The 17,069-nt window shown below is 44.4% G+C and overlaps 1 protein-coding gene across 2 annotated transcripts; it reads right to left on the bottom strand.

The window, feature by feature from the left end:
• Window positions 1-1,297: 1,297 nt before the first annotated feature.
• NUP54 (nucleoporin 54) lies at window positions 1,298-15,852 on the bottom strand (the record flags this gene model as incomplete). 2 transcript variants are annotated; one of them, XM_084263723.1, is made up of 13 exons in its annotated part: window positions 1,298-2,125; window positions 2,446-2,556; window positions 2,936-3,055; window positions 3,436-3,543; window positions 4,049-4,142; window positions 4,706-4,760; window positions 6,441-6,637; window positions 7,456-7,643; window positions 9,398-9,627; window positions 11,078-11,212; window positions 11,341-11,424; window positions 13,911-14,072; window positions 15,801-15,852. In XM_084263723.1, 13 exons carry the CDS (start codon window positions 15,850-15,852, stop codon window positions 1,997-1,999), a joined length of 1,665 nt encoding a protein of 554 aa, XP_084119849.1. In that variant the 3' UTR covers window positions 1,298-1,996. The 2 variants fall into 2 exon arrangements, with proteins under 2 accessions (XP_084119849.1, XP_084119850.1); XM_084263724.1 differs by lacking the exon at window positions 13,911-14,072.
• Between the last annotated feature and the right edge of the window lie 1,217 nt (window positions 15,853-17,069).

Here is a 17,069-nt window from a genome sequence, read left to right as displayed (position 1 = left end):
TCAGGTCTGGCCATTTTTTACAAGAAGCCATGTTTTAACAAGAAATTCCTGCTCAAAGGGAAAATGTGACTTTGTCAATACATGCAATGAAATGTTACAGGTCCATTCCTGTGTAGTAAAATGGAAGTAAAGGTATTCCATGTAAGGCAGTGTTTTAACCAGGTAGCGTCTGCTAGAGCACAGCTTTCCTTCTAATAAACATTTTTTTATAGATTTCTGGGGTGTTCCTGCCTTCTCTAATTTGCCAACTCTGCTAGCAGCAGCGCTGCTTCAGTGACAATACCTACTTTCTCTCTGTTGTTCCTTTACTATGATAAGTTCTCTAAGTTTGAATCTACTTATGTGCAGCAGAGTGACACTTGGAAAAAACACTCTCTCAAGCATGCAAAACTCTCTAGCAGGGCGGGGCTTGTTTAAGCAATCTACCAAGCCCAGTTCTCTTTCAGAGGCCAGGGTTGTAGATCAAGTAGCCCCCTGCTAAAGTACCTATGGCACATGTTCAAGGTATTTTCAAAGCATGGTACAAGGGTAGCTTAAGAAGGTATGTGTGTGGGGTCAAGCACTGGCAGAGAAAACCCCCGCCTGTTTCTCTCAAACATGCGGTGTAGCCACTCAAGCAGGGGGCTGCTGGTAGATGACTTCACTTAGACCGCTCCCATAGCCCTTCAGCAACAGAAGTCTGGCCTCAACCCCTTTCTCAGCAGAGCCCCTGCTGGAACCTGCATTGCACATCTGAGATGCCTTATGAATTGGAGCCATGCATCCAAAAATAAACTCACCCTTTTCTCCCATAGCTACAGTTCCACGTGCACTTTTTTCACCTGTAAAGGAACTAATGCACAATACAGGCTCTTGCATGCTAAGGCTGTATTTCTATTTTTCTGTCTACCAAACTTTATGAATGGAATCTTTTTTTTGGTGGCCAATCAACAAAATTATTCTATCTCTCTTGTGTTTGAGGTGTTTCTGCTGTACAACCTCCTACTGCTGAGAATAATGCATTTTAGTTTCAGCTATTTTCAGTGACTTTTGTCATGAGGAAGAAAATAAATCTGTCTCTCCACTGCACGTAGCAGCCACTGGCTTGGCAGTGCCTGGTACCTGGTAGGACCTAAGGATGTGACCTTTTACTTTAGTTTGGGAACTGAGGCTGCGAAACAACGCTGTGGCATAGGGTTTGACAGTCTGTTACCTGCAGAGCTGGGAGAGAGTGAAGTGTGTTAACCTGGCGTGGTTACCAGTTTCACTGCTTTGCTGATGTAGCTGAGAAAGAGCCAACACCACGCACAAGTTATTGCAAAGTCAGACTGAATTTATTACTTTCCAGCAATTAAAAAAAACTGAGAAGACAACATCTAGACATTCTGTTGTTATTTGAGGGGCCGTAAGGCTTTGTATAATTCACATATGAAAAGTAATATAAACATAACCTTCAGATCCTTGCAGTCTAAAGGAAGGACAGAAACTGGAAACATCAGCCTCCTGCAGCTTACCCCAGTAAACTGCTGGTATTGCAGAGGCTGGTATTGCAGAGACCACCACAGTTACAGCAACATACACATCTGTAATGATTTAAACTCGCTGTTTACATAAAGATGTTACTTGATTGTTCTGACAAAAACATGGAAGCGGGCTAAGCTTTCCACAAATCAAGTCACAAGTGGAACAATTCCCTTGGCACGGCATTTCTAGGACACTGCTGTTGTAAAAAAAGGAAAAAGAAATGTACAATAGTACATATAATTTTATAGTAGTAAAACAGTATCTGAACAGATTCAGTTTTCCTTCTTTTATTAAAGCATATACAGCTTTATAAAATATAAACCTTCCAAAGGTCAAGTTGAAAAGCTTAGAAGAGGCTTTGCTAATTCTAAAGGTAATAGCCAGAATACCATTGCTCCTAGAAGGTTTATTTTACCTCAACAGTTTTAGCCTTGGAAGGTGAACCACGAAGTTGAGTAACATGTTCTGTGTAAGCCCAGCACCATCCACCATGTCAACTGAAGACTCCTCCTCTGATGGGAATGCTCTCATTCAGGCCATGTTCTACAAGTTTGATGTCCTCCAAGTCATCCTTTATAATGCTAATTAGGTGACTCAGGCCTTCTTGCTGCTGCTTGAGATGCTGCAGAGTTTGAAAAACAGCATAAGCACAGTTCAACTTCACGGATTTTAAGTAGCTGTTCTCAAAGGTGCTGGGCACATGGAAAAGCGTGGCATGCTTTCTCTGGAATAAGGAAACCCAGCATTTTCTGCACTAAAAGCCTAACTGCATAGAGTGGCTTTGTACAACAGCTTGATGCTCTGTCACTGAAGACAAGAAAAAGGACTTTGCCCTCAATTAGAAAAACCTGACATTCTAGACATATCTCCCAAGTTAGTGCATAGCTGACTTAAATTATGGAGTTCAAAGAGTATCCCAGGATTCCACCCAGTCATACTTACTTGCTTGATTTCCCTCAAGAGGTCTGCATCTATGTAATAGCGCTCCTCAGCCCGCACTGCTCCAAAGTGGTTTTGCATTCTGATTTGGGACATGAGCTCATTCAGTCTGCCCTGGGAAAAGAAACAGGCTTAAATCAAAGACAAATCATTTACATCTGTCAGAGCTCCTGCATGTACCACTCCTCAAGTGACCAGGGCAAGAAGCACTGCCGCTCATTCCATTTTTAAGTTTATTTTTGTTAGGATTTTCTTCTGTTTCTTTTTATATTTTTTTAATATGCAAAGGCAAAGCAACTCCAATACTTCTAAGAGCTCAAATATACTTAAATATCTATGAATCATGCAGCAAAGAGCACGAAGCTACATCTTAACACTGCGCACTTCTCTTTGGAAAGCTTTCCTCAACAAATACATATGCGTGGCTTGGAAAACTTATACTCTTTCATGAGGAAAAAACAGAGATGTTGGTAAAGTTCTATTAACTACTCACCTTGAACTGTGTAGGTGCATTAAGTTCACACTGAATTGTATCTAACTGTACACGAAGCTGCTCTTCATCTGCTTGAATGGCATAACCGCTTTTCCTTTGGATCTCCTGCTTTATTAACACCTACAAAAGGAGCCATTGAGGTTTATTAGAGAAGACTTTGCTCACCTCTCTTCCCACTCACCCATCCATGTGCCTTTTTGCTTTCCTCCTGCACATGTCTCATCAGATTAGTTCTGTCCTAGTCTGTTGCTGTGAGACCTAAGGGCAGTCCCACAGCCTCTGAGTAAGAGAAGGTTCCTAAAGCAAAGACATGCTGCACTCCAGAAGCCATGCCTGACAGCTCTGCCTGTTACTTCAACTAATACCATTCAGATGAAGTCAGAATTTAATTTTCAACACTAGCCATGCATGAAACTACACAGGTCATCCTGCCCCCTCTCAGTTTGCATCCTGGCACTAGACTGTGTGTCAGAACAAGTTATACAGACTATGCATGTTACCTGCAGCGTTCTGTGAGAAAGCGCCATCAGTTTCCTTTTGTACTGTGCAATTTTTGCCATAGTTGTCGTTTGGTTTTTCTGCAGCTCACTGATATCTTCTGATATTATCTGCAGAGGAGACAGAGTCAGTTGGAAATCCTAAGATTTTCCAACACAGCAGAACATACTAGTCCTGATTTGAAACCGGGACTTTCAGAACAGTAGTCAGTCCAGCAACTAGTGTCCTTGCCAAAGATGCTTTCAGAAAGCTTTCTGCTAAACCTCTACTATTCTGGTTTCTATTTATTTTCATATTTGTCTGTGATTTCCAAAAGGCACCAGAAAACTGGGTGCCCAATTTAGTCTGTGCCAATGCAACTTTATTCAGCTGGTTTGCATTAGCCTGTAACAACATAGCAGGCTTGAACCTGAAAATAAAATGAAAGGCAAAATGTGCTGCTCCGGTTTTGGCCAGAAGACATAATTTAAAAATATATTAAGAAATATAAAATAAAGAGGCATAGGCCCCTGCACATGGTTCCAGTTTCAGTTTTCGATACACAGGGGGGCATGGGAGGGGGAGTCACATCCTTTTGTACACAGCAAGCAGTCATGATAAGGTGAGAAACCTTACATCTAATCGTGTTTGATGCTGTTTGGTCATCTGATCTTGAACTTTCAGTCTTCTCAAAAGCTCTTTGAAACCCACCATTGGCACAGGAATAAGCCTACAAGAATACAAATATTTCTTAAAACTCATTTTTGTATTAGACATGGGGTATGGATTAATAATTATGAATATAAAGTTAAAGGTGATCTTGGCCTACTATGAATTAAAATAACATATAAACATATCTTGCTTTGCTAAGTTCTACAGTCCTCATTATTCTTAGCAACCTGTTCCTTTTTTATAAGGACATCAGCTTAATATATCTGTAACCACTGGAGGGTACAAGGGTACATCACTTTTGGCTGCAGGAATAAAAAGCAACAACATAATCACTGCAAAAGAAAAACAAAACAAAAAGTAACTAGTCCATGTAGTGGAGGACACTGCAAGTCAAAGTAATGCAAGTACGGCATTTATCCTGACAACCTTTAAGCACCTAAAGAGGTAAAGAGATTAGACAGGCATTTCTAGTAATCCTCACTGCTTCAAATGAGATCAGCACTTGACAAAGTTATTCTCTATTAAGTTTCTTACAAGTTACCTGAAGGGTAACTTGTATTATTACATATTTCTCCCCATTCCAAGTCTTTATGTAATACTCAGACAGACTGTTATACTTACTTGTCAGGATCAGGATTATCAACTTTGGCTTGTTCCCATATAATAGGGTCAACACCTTTAAAAAAAACCCAACCAAACAAGTTTTTAAGTACAGATTGATCTGAAAGATAGCACATTTTACAGCTGTTAAGCAGGAAAAATACTAGGAAATACACAAACCCTATGAACTCTGCTAACATGAATGGCTGTTATACAAATTAGGGTATAGTCCTTAGAAGTCTTGGTCTTTGGCTGTATGTTCAGTCCAAAAGGCTGTCAAACTTCTACTGGTTTCAAAGCATGGGAAAGGTAATAAAATCAGACAATCCATACTTCAAGGGGGAAAACTCCTCTCATTTCCACTGTATGCTACATTTGGGTTAGCTTTCCTCATCAAAGCTGCTTATTGTATTTAAAAAAAAAAAAAAATTAGTAATTATGTGACCAAAGTACGAAACCATTTGCCAAAATAATACCAGTAGGAAGTATAATGGTTCCTAACCCCATTTGTCTAAGGTTTTTTTCTGTTGACACAACAGTTGCTTGTTTTGTCATGAACTGCTTCATCAGTAAATACATAAAAGCAGCCTAATTGTTCACGTACATCAACATCATGATGTAAATTACATTCTCCAAACCTCAGTGCTAATCAGATGAGTCTGTAACAGTACCATACAAGTATTGCACACTTACTACATATGCTAGGAGAACAAGACAACACTGATAAGGAAGCCATTGACTTTCTGATCGGACACATGCAAAAAAAAGAAAAAAAAACAAACCCCAAACCACTAATAATCTAACAGTTTCAGACTAGCTCAAAGAGGAGACCATAACAGTCAGCTACCCTAAGATTCTCCACTGCACAACACTCCAGGTCACTCCTCAACTCATCTCTCGAGGTGTGGCTGCTTCTCTAGAGCTCAGCAGTAGCACCTCTTCTTATACATCTCACTGCTTGATTAGCCAGCCTAGAAGTTCAGCTTCCTTCTTGGTCATGGACTAACACGTTGCACCCAACTGTTGTTACACAGGCTTTACAATACACTTCCAATGTTAATGAAAGCCAACTTGTTAGTGAGCAGAGCAACTATTTCTTCCTGACGCTACAGCAGCTGGAAGACACTGCTGCTTGTCTATGCTTTTTCTGCAAGAATATGCCAAGTTCTTTTGCAATCCAGATATAACCTTTGCTGTGTTTGCAAACGCAGTGTTCTTACTGAATATGCTACAGATCGTCTGCTGGAAACTGCAGCCTGCCTTCCCCAAGCCACCTGCAGGAAGGTCACTGCAAGTACCACATGTCTATAGAGAGTAAGCTATAATTAGCCTATGAAATGGCACGAACAGCACTTAACTACTCTACAACCAAGGTGTATAGGTGCTTATCTGTGGCCACAAATTCAAGCTAAGTGACAGAATTTTCATGCTGCAGAGTAAAAAATTAATATAGGACATGACTATTCTGATATTTAACTTTCTATTTTATTTAGACAAGTTGATTCATGATGGCTAAATCATGTATTATGGTTTTATGTGGTGGATTACTGGTAAATCATAACTGCCTTAGTGGACTACATTGCACTTCACTGGGAAAACCAGCTGTAATTAAAACCACTACCTCAGTAGTTTGGAAACTCTTGTAGTTTTAAAAGGTGTCTTCCAGTGGGCTGATGACTGCATTTTTCCACAGAGACCCAAAAAATCCCAGGAGGGGAGGCCCAATTGTGCCCCTGCACAGCCCCAGACCACATACCAGCAGGAGGGTTCTGCAGAAGCTGTTTGACTTGTGCTGGGGAAAGCTCTGTTCTGGCCATGGAGAGGGTGACCCCCAGCTGCTGCAGGGATGATTTTATGCTGGCTTGTTCAAAGTGGGCATAGAGGGTCGTTGCGGGAACTCTCCTTGAAGTGCCGTTGGGCGAGCGCTCCACGACGTAAATGATCACTTCTGTCCTGAGCAAGACAGAACGTGTACTGTCAGAAACAGGTCAGCAGCGTAGAGAAACTAAGAACAAGCACATATAAAGCATCAGTAAATGGAGGATTTAACACAACAAAGCAGAATGAGGAAACCTGTAAATACCCTATAAAATTACATTCTCTCCCCACAGTTCTACCAAGCAGATCATATGATGATACCAATAATACATGAAGAACAGCCTAAACCCCTTGTTTTTTAAGAAAGAGTGACCAACTGTGGGAAAGCAGGAAGCAGAAGTGTCAGAGTGCTGAAGTACTTCAGGCAGACTATCCAGAAGCCCCCAGGCAAGTCAAAGCAGACAGCACTCTGACATAACACATAGGGAACAAACCAGTTCAACTAACTTTGCAACAGCCTTCCTGCTGAAGCAAACGCTTGTGATACAAAACACCCCTATTACCATCCACCCCAATGCCCTTCCACCTTACATGTGATCCATGAAGATTATCTCATAGCTCAGGAAACATTAGCTATTTCTCCTACCCCCATGGTTAGTACTCTCATCTCCAAGTTTTTGCTGATGAGCAAGGTCTGGAGAAGCCTATTTCCCGACCTGAGCTGTGGTTCTCAGCTACGCATTCCAACAAAAGCAAGTAACATACACAGGAAAGACAGTGGACTTAAGCCCTTAGGAAAAAGCAACATGTAGGAATAAGAGACACAAAATCAAACTCAGGATGAGCAGATCTAAAAATCAAGAAGAAAGGGAGACAGAGTAGACTAAGCACTAACCCTTCATAACATGCAATACCGGATAAAAAAAAAGTAAAATTGCAGAAAGTTCACATACTGGTCATCTGGCATCGTTTTAACACCTTCTACATTGACAGTAAGGGTCTGGTTTCCTCCCAGAATTTTGTGTAGTGATTCTACAAGCTGCTGCTGCTGGCTTCGAATGTCTGTTTCTTTTCTGTTAAAGACCAAGACCACAAGGCCATCTTCATCTTTGTTGTTGGGCATTAAACTGTAACCCACAGCCTGCAAATGAACAAACAAAACCAGGGAATATATTACTCAGCAAAAGTGTATCTATGTGGCATGAAACGGAGAAGCTAAACCCCTTAGTTTTTTAGAGCAACTGTTTCAAAATTTAAGTTACAACATATTCAGAGATGCAGAAAAGTAAAATTGCTCTGCTTTTAAAATGTTGTTTCACAAGGCCACAACAGAGGAGCTTTTGAAACAATGCAGACTTTCATCAGCAGAGAGTAGTTCCCTGTGACTGTAAGCCTCGCAGATTAATCCTTCTTCTGTTAGGCCATCCTGTCATGAAGCACAAGAGTGACAGCTAAGGAAGAGTTTGGTTCTGTGAGGACATAATCTGAGAGAAACCTCATCTTTTTAAGGAAAGTGACTTCCCAGTTACTGGTATTACACCTGTCCTTGATTTAAGCTACCTATTTTTTCTGAGGCCTCAGAAGAAAAACACCAAAAAAAATCCCCCAAACCAACCAACTAACCTCCAAATAACCACTACCTGTTCTTAAATTTTAAGCACATGCCCTTCACTTTTATAGTTCTGAAAGAGGCCCACATGGTGGGGAAAGACATGCCAGTACACCAAAGACTAAATCTGATTATATGCAAAGTAGTACTAAGACCACAAATACATGACTCTTCTAGTATTTGTGTTTAAGAAAACCCCACCAAACAACAACAGAAAAACTATTCACAATATCTTCATGAAATTAAGTAATTTCAAACCATAGCAGCTTCTTTACTCTGTTTACTTGACATTCCCTAAAAGCATGGTTTTCTTGGTCCTAAATGCTTGTCATTTTTTCTAGAGCTGGAATTGTGTACAAGTGGATTCTCTGAACACCTGTGAAACCCTTCAGGTAATACTTCAGTCTTATCAGATGCCTGATGCTTACAGAAGCTATAAACCAAACCAGTTTATGACACTTTGTTCTGAAACCTGAAAACTTCTCTGCTATTTTTCTTAGGCATTTGCCTTTGCTAGCAGATTTTATGAAAGTGTCATGATGCACATAATCAAAACGAGTCTTAACTAGGTATTAACCTACATTCAGGTAAGAAAGTTTGCACTTCAAAGAATCGGCTTGGGAAAGGAGAGTGTCACTGTGCCTGACCCAAATCCACTCTCAAGCCTGGAGCTTAGCAAAAAAGTCAGCAGGAGTGAGATTTGTGGAGGATGAAGAGCTACATATTCTTCACTGACATGAGAAGCAAGATTTGGAACTGCTGATGGTATCATACACGGAGTCAACTTCAGCACTGGCAAGGGTAAAGGCAGAGGAAAACTGAAGGCTGGAGTATTTAAAATGGTATATGCACAGGTCAGGTTCATAGAGGGTTTTTCTAATATAGGCAAAGCAATATAGACAGACCCTAAAGTTCTTATTCCAGATGTTAACTTTCACATCTGAGAGAAGGAGTTATTTTAAGTAGTTTCTCTAAAATTTTAACCTAAACAAAACCACATTTAAATTCATTTCCAGACAGGTGCTAATCTGAATACTATAATAGAAAAAGGTTCATTTCACAATCCATATACGCAGCCATCATCTAGTGCCTCAACAACACCCTGATTTCCAGCATCTACACATCTTTAAACCTTTCAATTAGCATATACATTACCTGGAAAAATACTGTTTCAGAATACTCTTAACAGCAACAAAATTTGATATGACACTCACAAGACACTCAAACACTCAGCAAGTGGAGAAACTGCTTCAGAACTGTTTGTGGGCAGCTGAACAATCCCATACCTTAAACCTGCAAAAGGGGTTTTCCTGCGTGAACTCCACTGGAGCGATATTATTGTTGAAGTACCCTTTGCCTGTTCCCCAGAAGGCCTGAAGCTGGTTCCATTTTGCCAAAATAGCATCTCTCTCATCTCCTAGGAGTGTTGGAGCTGAAAGGGCACTGGCTGTGTTGATGAGCTGGTTTGATTGGGCAGGTGTCTGAGCAGGTTGGCTGAACAAGCCGCTTCCTAATGCTGTTGGATGAACAAAAACAAATGAGTTCCTTAACCAAGACAGGCTTGCTTGCTAACACTTACCATCTGCCTATCACTGGTATCACTTCTTTTCACATTCTGAGAAGCAAGCCAAATAAAAATACATAAATAAATCAGAATTGGATGACTTTTTTTAAAAGTGCCTTTTCACACCCTATCTGCATCAGCAGCACAAGTTCCTGAACACTAAGTTAGAAGAAAAGATTTTTTTTTTCCTTTTTCTTCAAATGAGATATCTATATTGATCCATGACATCACCCAGAACCTTCAATATCTGTATCTGAAGGGCAAGTTTGTCATTACTGATTCAGTGGATTCAGAGCCTGCAGCTGGTCATTATCCAACTCACCCTTAAACTCAACTCAAAACTATTTTTCTCACGTTTGGCAGTCATAGCATTGCTACAACATCGACTCCCTAACTACTCTTTCTACTACTGCCAAACTAGAGGTGAATATTTTTGTTCCGAAACTCACAGGTGAAGCTCAGAAACTTGTCTGAACTTTAGTTTAAGAAAAAGAAAAGGACTGCAAATGTAGCAATTCAAAAGCCAAATTTCTGAGAAGTCACATCATCAAGACATTAAGAGGAACAGCCTCCTTTTATCACAACCTTCTGTCCCACTACTTGTGCAGCTGTTGCTGTCTTATGCTTTTATTGCTGTGGAAGGGGTTGTCCTGGTTGAAATGGGCAGGCAGCCAGACAAACACACAGCCAGTGGAATGCAATAGCGGAGACAATTGGGAAAAGAAGTAAAACTTGTGGGTTGAGAGCAGAACAGTTTAATAGGGCAGAAAAGGAAAAGAACAACAACAATGATAAAATAATGTATAAAACCAAGTTATGTGCAACACAATTGCTCTCCAACCCCTGACTGATTCCCAGGTAGTTCCCGAGCTGCAGCCCTCGCGCCAGCTTCTATACTGAGCATAACTTCATATGGTATGGAATATCTCTTTGCCCAGTTTGGGTCAGCTGTCCTGGCTGTACCCAATCCCAGCTTCTTGTGCACCTCCTGTGGAAGGCTTATGACTCCTCACTGGCAGGGCCAGGGAAGCTGGAAAGTCCTTGACTTGTAAACCCTACTTAGTAGCAACTAAGCATTTGTGTGTTAATAACATTATTTCCATACTAAATCACAGAATGACAGGGGTTGGAAGGGACCTCTGGAGATCACTTAGTCCAACCTGCCCTGCCAGAACAGGATTACACAGAATGACAGAACACTGGGAGTTGGAAGGGACCTCGAAAGATCATCTAGTCCAACCGCCCTGCCAGAGCAGGATCACCTAGACTAAACCACAGGATCACCTAGAGCAGGCTGGACAGGACAGCCCAAAACCCAGCACTATACCAGCTACTTGAAAGAAAATTAACTCCATCCCAGGCAACACCAGGGCAGGGTAAATCAAGACACAAGTATACTTACTGGTTTGTTGCTGCTGCGTACCAAAGCCTCCAAAGCCTAGCCCAGTTCCCAACCCACTACCCAAGCCAGTTCCAGTTCCTGTGCCAAAACTAGTACCAAATCCAAAGCCTTTATTCTGGGTAGCACCAAAGAGTCCTGGGAAAATAAGAAAAGATTTATTGAGAAAAAAAGAAGAATAGTACCTGTAAAATGCAAAACATTACTACAAAGGGCTGAAGCCCTACTGTTCACACTAAAGTACTTTCAGACTTGTGTGTTCTTACCGCTGGTTCCTGTATTGGTGGGAGCAGAAAAACTAAACGCTGGTGCAGCAGTGGTGGTAGTTGCCCCAAATCCTCCAAACGCACCTAACAAACAAAGTTTGCAAGTAAGACAGAGGGTACATCATAAGTGGCAGCTGTATGTAACGTGACAATAAACTGCACGCTTCAACAGGTGTTATGAGATGTTGACAGATGGATGTAGGATGTTACAAGCATGTAGTTCACATGGATCATGGGTATTGAGTTCACTGTCCAAGGAAGTGGGGGAGAAAACATGAACCAGAAAGCCAATACATCTATGGTGTGTCAAGAAAGCAAATAAAAAAGCATCAAGAAACATCCTAACATCCTGTTCTCCTTGCCAGCAGGATGTACTTCCCTTAGTGACAGACACAACTAATAAAAGCATTTCTTAGATTTAGTCTCAGGAATACTTCTGATCAATGATAAACCATCTGATGTTTTATGAGCTTTTTCAACATTCCTAACATCCCTAAAGCTAAAATAGAAACACATCAAGCAAACCCTGAGACCAGGGTGCACACAATAGCTGTACCTACATGGGACTACTGTCACAGCAATTTCTACACACAAGTGAAATTCTAAAAGGTTTGGGAATATTTTTTAAGCTTCATTACCCTATTGTTCTCCCTGCTAAATCTGATTTTGCAGTTCAACCACTCTCAGAGGAAGATCCACGCAAAAGCTATAATCCTTCCACAGATTTTCTGGAAAAACAGCCACTGGTTAGCAGGTGGACACCTGTGCTGCACCATTCCAGAGAGAGCCCTAAGAAACACATCTTTGCATTTTTGACCTTAGAAGAGGTGCCCTGGCACAGAGTGGCTGTGCCAAGAGAGATGCTGCCAGCCTGGAGAGCCTCTCAGCACATGAGGCTGCACAGATGCTGGATGCCACCACACCATCTCTTTGTTACAGTGGTGCCAACGCACTGCTGTCCAAGGTGGAGCCTGGGGATATCTGAGTAGCCCTTGAGGACTAAGTCTTTAATTTCACAGAATCATACGGGTTGGTGGGACATCTAGAGATCACCTAGTCCAAGCCCCCTGCCAAGCAGGTTCACTTCGGGCATGTCACACAGGAAAATCTAGATGAGTTTTTTGAGTCTCCAGAGAGGGAGACTCCACAACCTCTCCGGGCAGCCAGTTCCAGTGCTCCATCACCTTCACAGGTGAAATTTCTCCTCATTTCAAAATGGTTTTATATATATTCAAATCAAGACAGACAGTCTGCTACAAAGGATTTGTCAGAAAGATGCTGCCACTGCTAACTCACATGTCAACAGTTAAAAACCATCTCGTCAGAGCCGCTCCACTACTGTCCTCTAGTATACACACAACATAAAAAGCTTAAATCAAAGCTGACATTTTATTTTCATTCAGCAAATTTCTTAATGGGACTGGATACAAGAAGTTGTTCCCAGTTGCAGTCCTACCAGCGAGTGAGAAACCTTAGCAGGAGCACCATCAGATGACATAAGCTTTAGGTAGCTTTGTAATCACAGCCATTTATTCATCCTTTTTTGAAAAAGGATCTAAGAGTGAAAACTACTCAACGAATATATATCTCCAAGTTCTCTTCTGGAGTAGTTCAAATTCAGCTCAAGAAAAACAGTGCAATAGCATTCATAGCAAATGAAAACAAAATCAGATCCCCTGAGTGCAGAGAACAGGTAAGAGTACACTAACACAGGAGGCAATGACACGGTGGAATGAAGGTAATTCCTATACGAGCAGCGGCAACAAGACCCCACAGGCTAATTCTATGCGAGTGAAAGCATTAGAAATCCATACAGTTGGGTATTTTCACATGAAACTGTAAAGATTTAACTCAACATTCTATCAGCAGATTGTTCTGAACTGATGGCTCAACATGGGGCTGTGAACAATTTTCTTAGTCAATACCCAGAGCACACATCACACAGCAGACCCGTGCAGAGAACCCCTTAGCCAGAGCCTGGGATGTGTGCTACTTCAGGGTGCCGAATGGCGTTTGGGAAACGGATCATGGTGAGGGCTGTTCATTTTGTGCTGATCGTATACAATTGGTTTCTCCACAGAAACTACTGAGGTGTGGTGGATTCATGACAGCCTAGGGAAGGCCAATGAGGAGACACGTGGGAAGATGATAAATGTGACTTGCAGTAGTCCAAGAATCTCATGTGAGGAAACGTGGCATCGGGGACCAGCTCTGCAATTGTTCGTAAGTGCCTGGATCTGAGCAGAGAAGTGACACTGCCGTTTTGGGAGGTAATCAAGGCTCCATGTCAGACTGGGTCAGACTGGCACACTGACACAGTTCATTTCCATTTCAGAGACTGAGTATTAGGTACGTGGTTATTTTTCCACAATGGCTATTTCTTGAGAATTTAATAGGCAACCCCCCCTACAAGCCTATGATTACCAAACTCATTCTGCTTTCGCAGATTTAACTCGAGTCTCCACTGGATATGAAGATTAGCATTAAACGCAGATTCCCAGTTCGGAATGTAATTCTTGGACCCCTGCTATTAACATTTATTACAGGACAAGTATTTATGTATTATCTACCTGCACTTGCCAGACTGTTACCAAAATTGAATGGTGGAGTTGAGGTAGTGGAAACACCGAAATTCCCAATATTAAAATTCACTGCAGGATTAGCAGTTAATCCGAAACCCCCAAAATTAAACCCACTGGCAGTGGAGTTTGTAGTTTCAAGCCCACCAAATCCTGACAAGCGGGAAGCAGAAAAAGAGCAAGGTAACATTAGTTCTAAGTAAAAGGTAGATTCAGGAAAGAAAAACTCAAATATTATGCCATCACCGCAGACAAGATAGGCATAGTTAAAACCCGGAGCAAGATACTAAATGGCATGAAACATTATTGAACACAATGAGACCAGTTAACGCTTTCAGTTTAACCCACTCTCCCTACATCACTGCTGGAAGCACGTAAGCCTGTTACTTTTCACCTCTAATGCATATAAAGCAGCTAACATTTTCCCAATCTTATTTCAAAGCTACATATTAAATCATCTATGTGATTCAACATTCCCACTAACAGTAATTTTTAACTGCCCGAGACTGCTTGATACAACTGCACCTATGCTAATACCATACCCACATATGAGGAGCAATAGCAGAAGAGCCACAAAATAAAATTGGGGCAGCTGAGGCACCATGTGTGCCCCTAATACTCCAGGGTGGACTTATTCAAGTAAAATCCGTCCCCTCCAGTGCTTGCTGGTGCCTTAGCTGATGCACTCACGTTTTTCTGTGCTAAGAGAAATGGCCTAATATAGCGGCTCCCCAATTCCCTCTCCATGAGTAGCCAACAAGTTCACACTAGTCAGATCAACAACGGGAAGTCCTGGGGTGCAATCCTAATAATCCCTGTAATATCAGTCCGTGAGCACAGTAACACTTGTGGCAGCACATGGGTAGTACAAGATTATCTTTTACTTTCAGATGGGGCCAAAAAGTCCATGTCTGAAATGGAGTCAAAGACCACGCAGTACAGCCCAGGCTGACTGCAGTGAAGGGGAGCCCTATCCAAAGGGCTTACTCAAAGTGTCTAAGAGCCAAGGGAGAATTATTTTATTAAGTGGGAACAAGGAAGGCTCTAGCTTATGTTTCACCAAGACAGACAACCAATTGACAGCAGCAAAACATTAAGGCAGAAAAAGCCTTTCTTCCTTTACAAGTTAGACACGGACTTTTAGACAGCTCAAAAAAGTGCCTTCTGAGAGGAACTGAAATTAATATCTACAGAGGATCGCTACTGCAGTCCTAGGTGCTGATCCGACCAGGCACCACCGTGTGTCACCGCGCCACAAGCGCCCTGCGAACGACCGGTTCTCCTGGCGGGACCAAGCCCCGGCCGCCTCCCGACAGACATGGGCCCACCACCGCCGCGCGCGGGAAAAAGAAACGACACCCCCATCGCCCCCCGACCCCCGCCCCGAGCCCGGCGGCCGAGGCGAGGCCAGCGTCTGCTCGAAGGCGGGCGGGAAAAAGCAGCGGGGGAGAAACTCTGCCCCCCGTCTCACCGGCTCCACCGAGAAAAGGGGGGCGGCCGCACCCGGCCCTACCAAAGCCCTGCCAAGGGTTGTTCCGCGGGCCCGCGCCCTTCCCTCTGCGGACGCAACGGGTACCGTCGGGGCCCGGGCGTCCCGCCACCGCTGCGGTGCTGCGGCCCCGCCGAGCGGCTGAGGACCCCGCTGAGGAGGACAGGGCACGCGCGCCCCGCGACCGTTGTGGGGCTGCGCGCCTCGCTGGGGGAACGGCGGGCGCGAGCGCCCCGCGAGCCGCGGAGGCTGCGCGCTACGTGCGGGGCGGCGGGCGGGCGAGCCCAGGACCCGGCTACCGCACCGGGCGTGGAGAGCCGGAGGCTCCTCGCTCCCTCCCGTCCTCCCCGCCCGGCTCCTGCCTGCCGCCGCCCGCGACCCTCCGCGCTCACCGGTCGGGTTGGCGGCACCGGCGCCCGCCGTCGCCCCAAAGTTGAAGGCCATGAGCTGCTCGTCGGCGCGGCTGCGGGAGGCGCGTGCAGCCCCGGCGGGCCCGACCAGAAACAAACCCCCGCCGCTTCCGGTGCTGCCGCCAAGTGCTTCCGAGCAGCGCAACCTCCCGCCGACAAGCGAGCGCCGCGCAGTGACGCAAGCCGTGACTGCCGCCGGCTGTAGCGGCTGGCGGGGCGGCAGAGGAGTCCCGGCCCCGGGGCCGCGGCAGCTCTGCCCCTTGCGCGGGGCGGAGTGCTGCTCCCGCGTTTGTTTCCGTAGAAACTGCGGCGAAACACAGCACCGACAGTGGCTCCGGAGGGCGGCACGCTCCAGGGGAAGAAGAAGGGCTCTGAGGGGTGGGAGCTTCCGGCAGGGGAGGGGGCACAGCGCCCCGGGGCCCGCGCGGGAGCCCCGCCACTCCTGTCGCTCGAGGCGTGACGGGACGCGCCAGTCCCGACAGGAGCCGGGGAGGGGGGGGGCATTGCCCCAAGTGGTCCCCGCCGCTGCAGGGCCCCGGCGTCTCTCCCTCGCTGCAGGGTCCCTGCCGGGCCGGGGACCGGCCTTAACACCGGAACCAGCAGTTTGCCTTGCCCCCCTCCTGGCGCCATTAATGGGGTCGGGCTTTCCCTGCTGTAGGGCCTGGCAGGCAACGAGGACAATCTGCTAGCCTTTCCCCATGTCACAGGTTCTTTCCGACCATCGGCCAAGACAAGTGCAAAATTAACTCCCAAGAACAGACCTGGCACCTAGAAAAGGGCAGGAAGAGTAACATCTGGGTAAAAGCAAAGGAAGTTCCCAAATCGTTTTCATGGAGTGTTACTTTCAGCCTGGCTGCCCAAAAAGCAACATTTGGCAGGGAGGGGAGGCACAGGGGAGAGGTGACAGTTTTAGCCCGCAACATCACGTGGAGTGGTTGCTCCAAAATAGCTCCTTTGAGATGACACGCTGTAGAAAGATGTGATGAGCTTCTTGTACCCTGGGTGTATGCTTGCAGTTCTCAAGGCAACAGGCAGGTGACCATCCTACCAGAGTTCTGCTTCTGGACAAGGTTTAGGATACAGACTGTCCTTCTGCCAATGCAAACACATGGAAGAGGCAAAGCTGCAACTGCAGTAGTGTGAAGACCCCAGGCTGCGCCAGGTGCTTTTTGCTAATACAGGTCATGAATAACTGCATTCACCATCACAATTCCTGGTTGGAACTGGCTCCAGCTGAACAAAGCTTGAAAC

This window comes from Gallinula chloropus (assembly GCF_964237585.1).
Source record: "Gallinula chloropus genome assembly, chromosome: 4".
NCBI classification, from domain to species: domain Eukaryota; kingdom Metazoa; phylum Chordata; class Aves; order Gruiformes; family Rallidae; genus Gallinula; species Gallinula chloropus.
The sequence above is the reverse complement of the archived record's forward strand: the minus strand, read 5'-3'. Positions and strand labels throughout refer to the sequence as shown.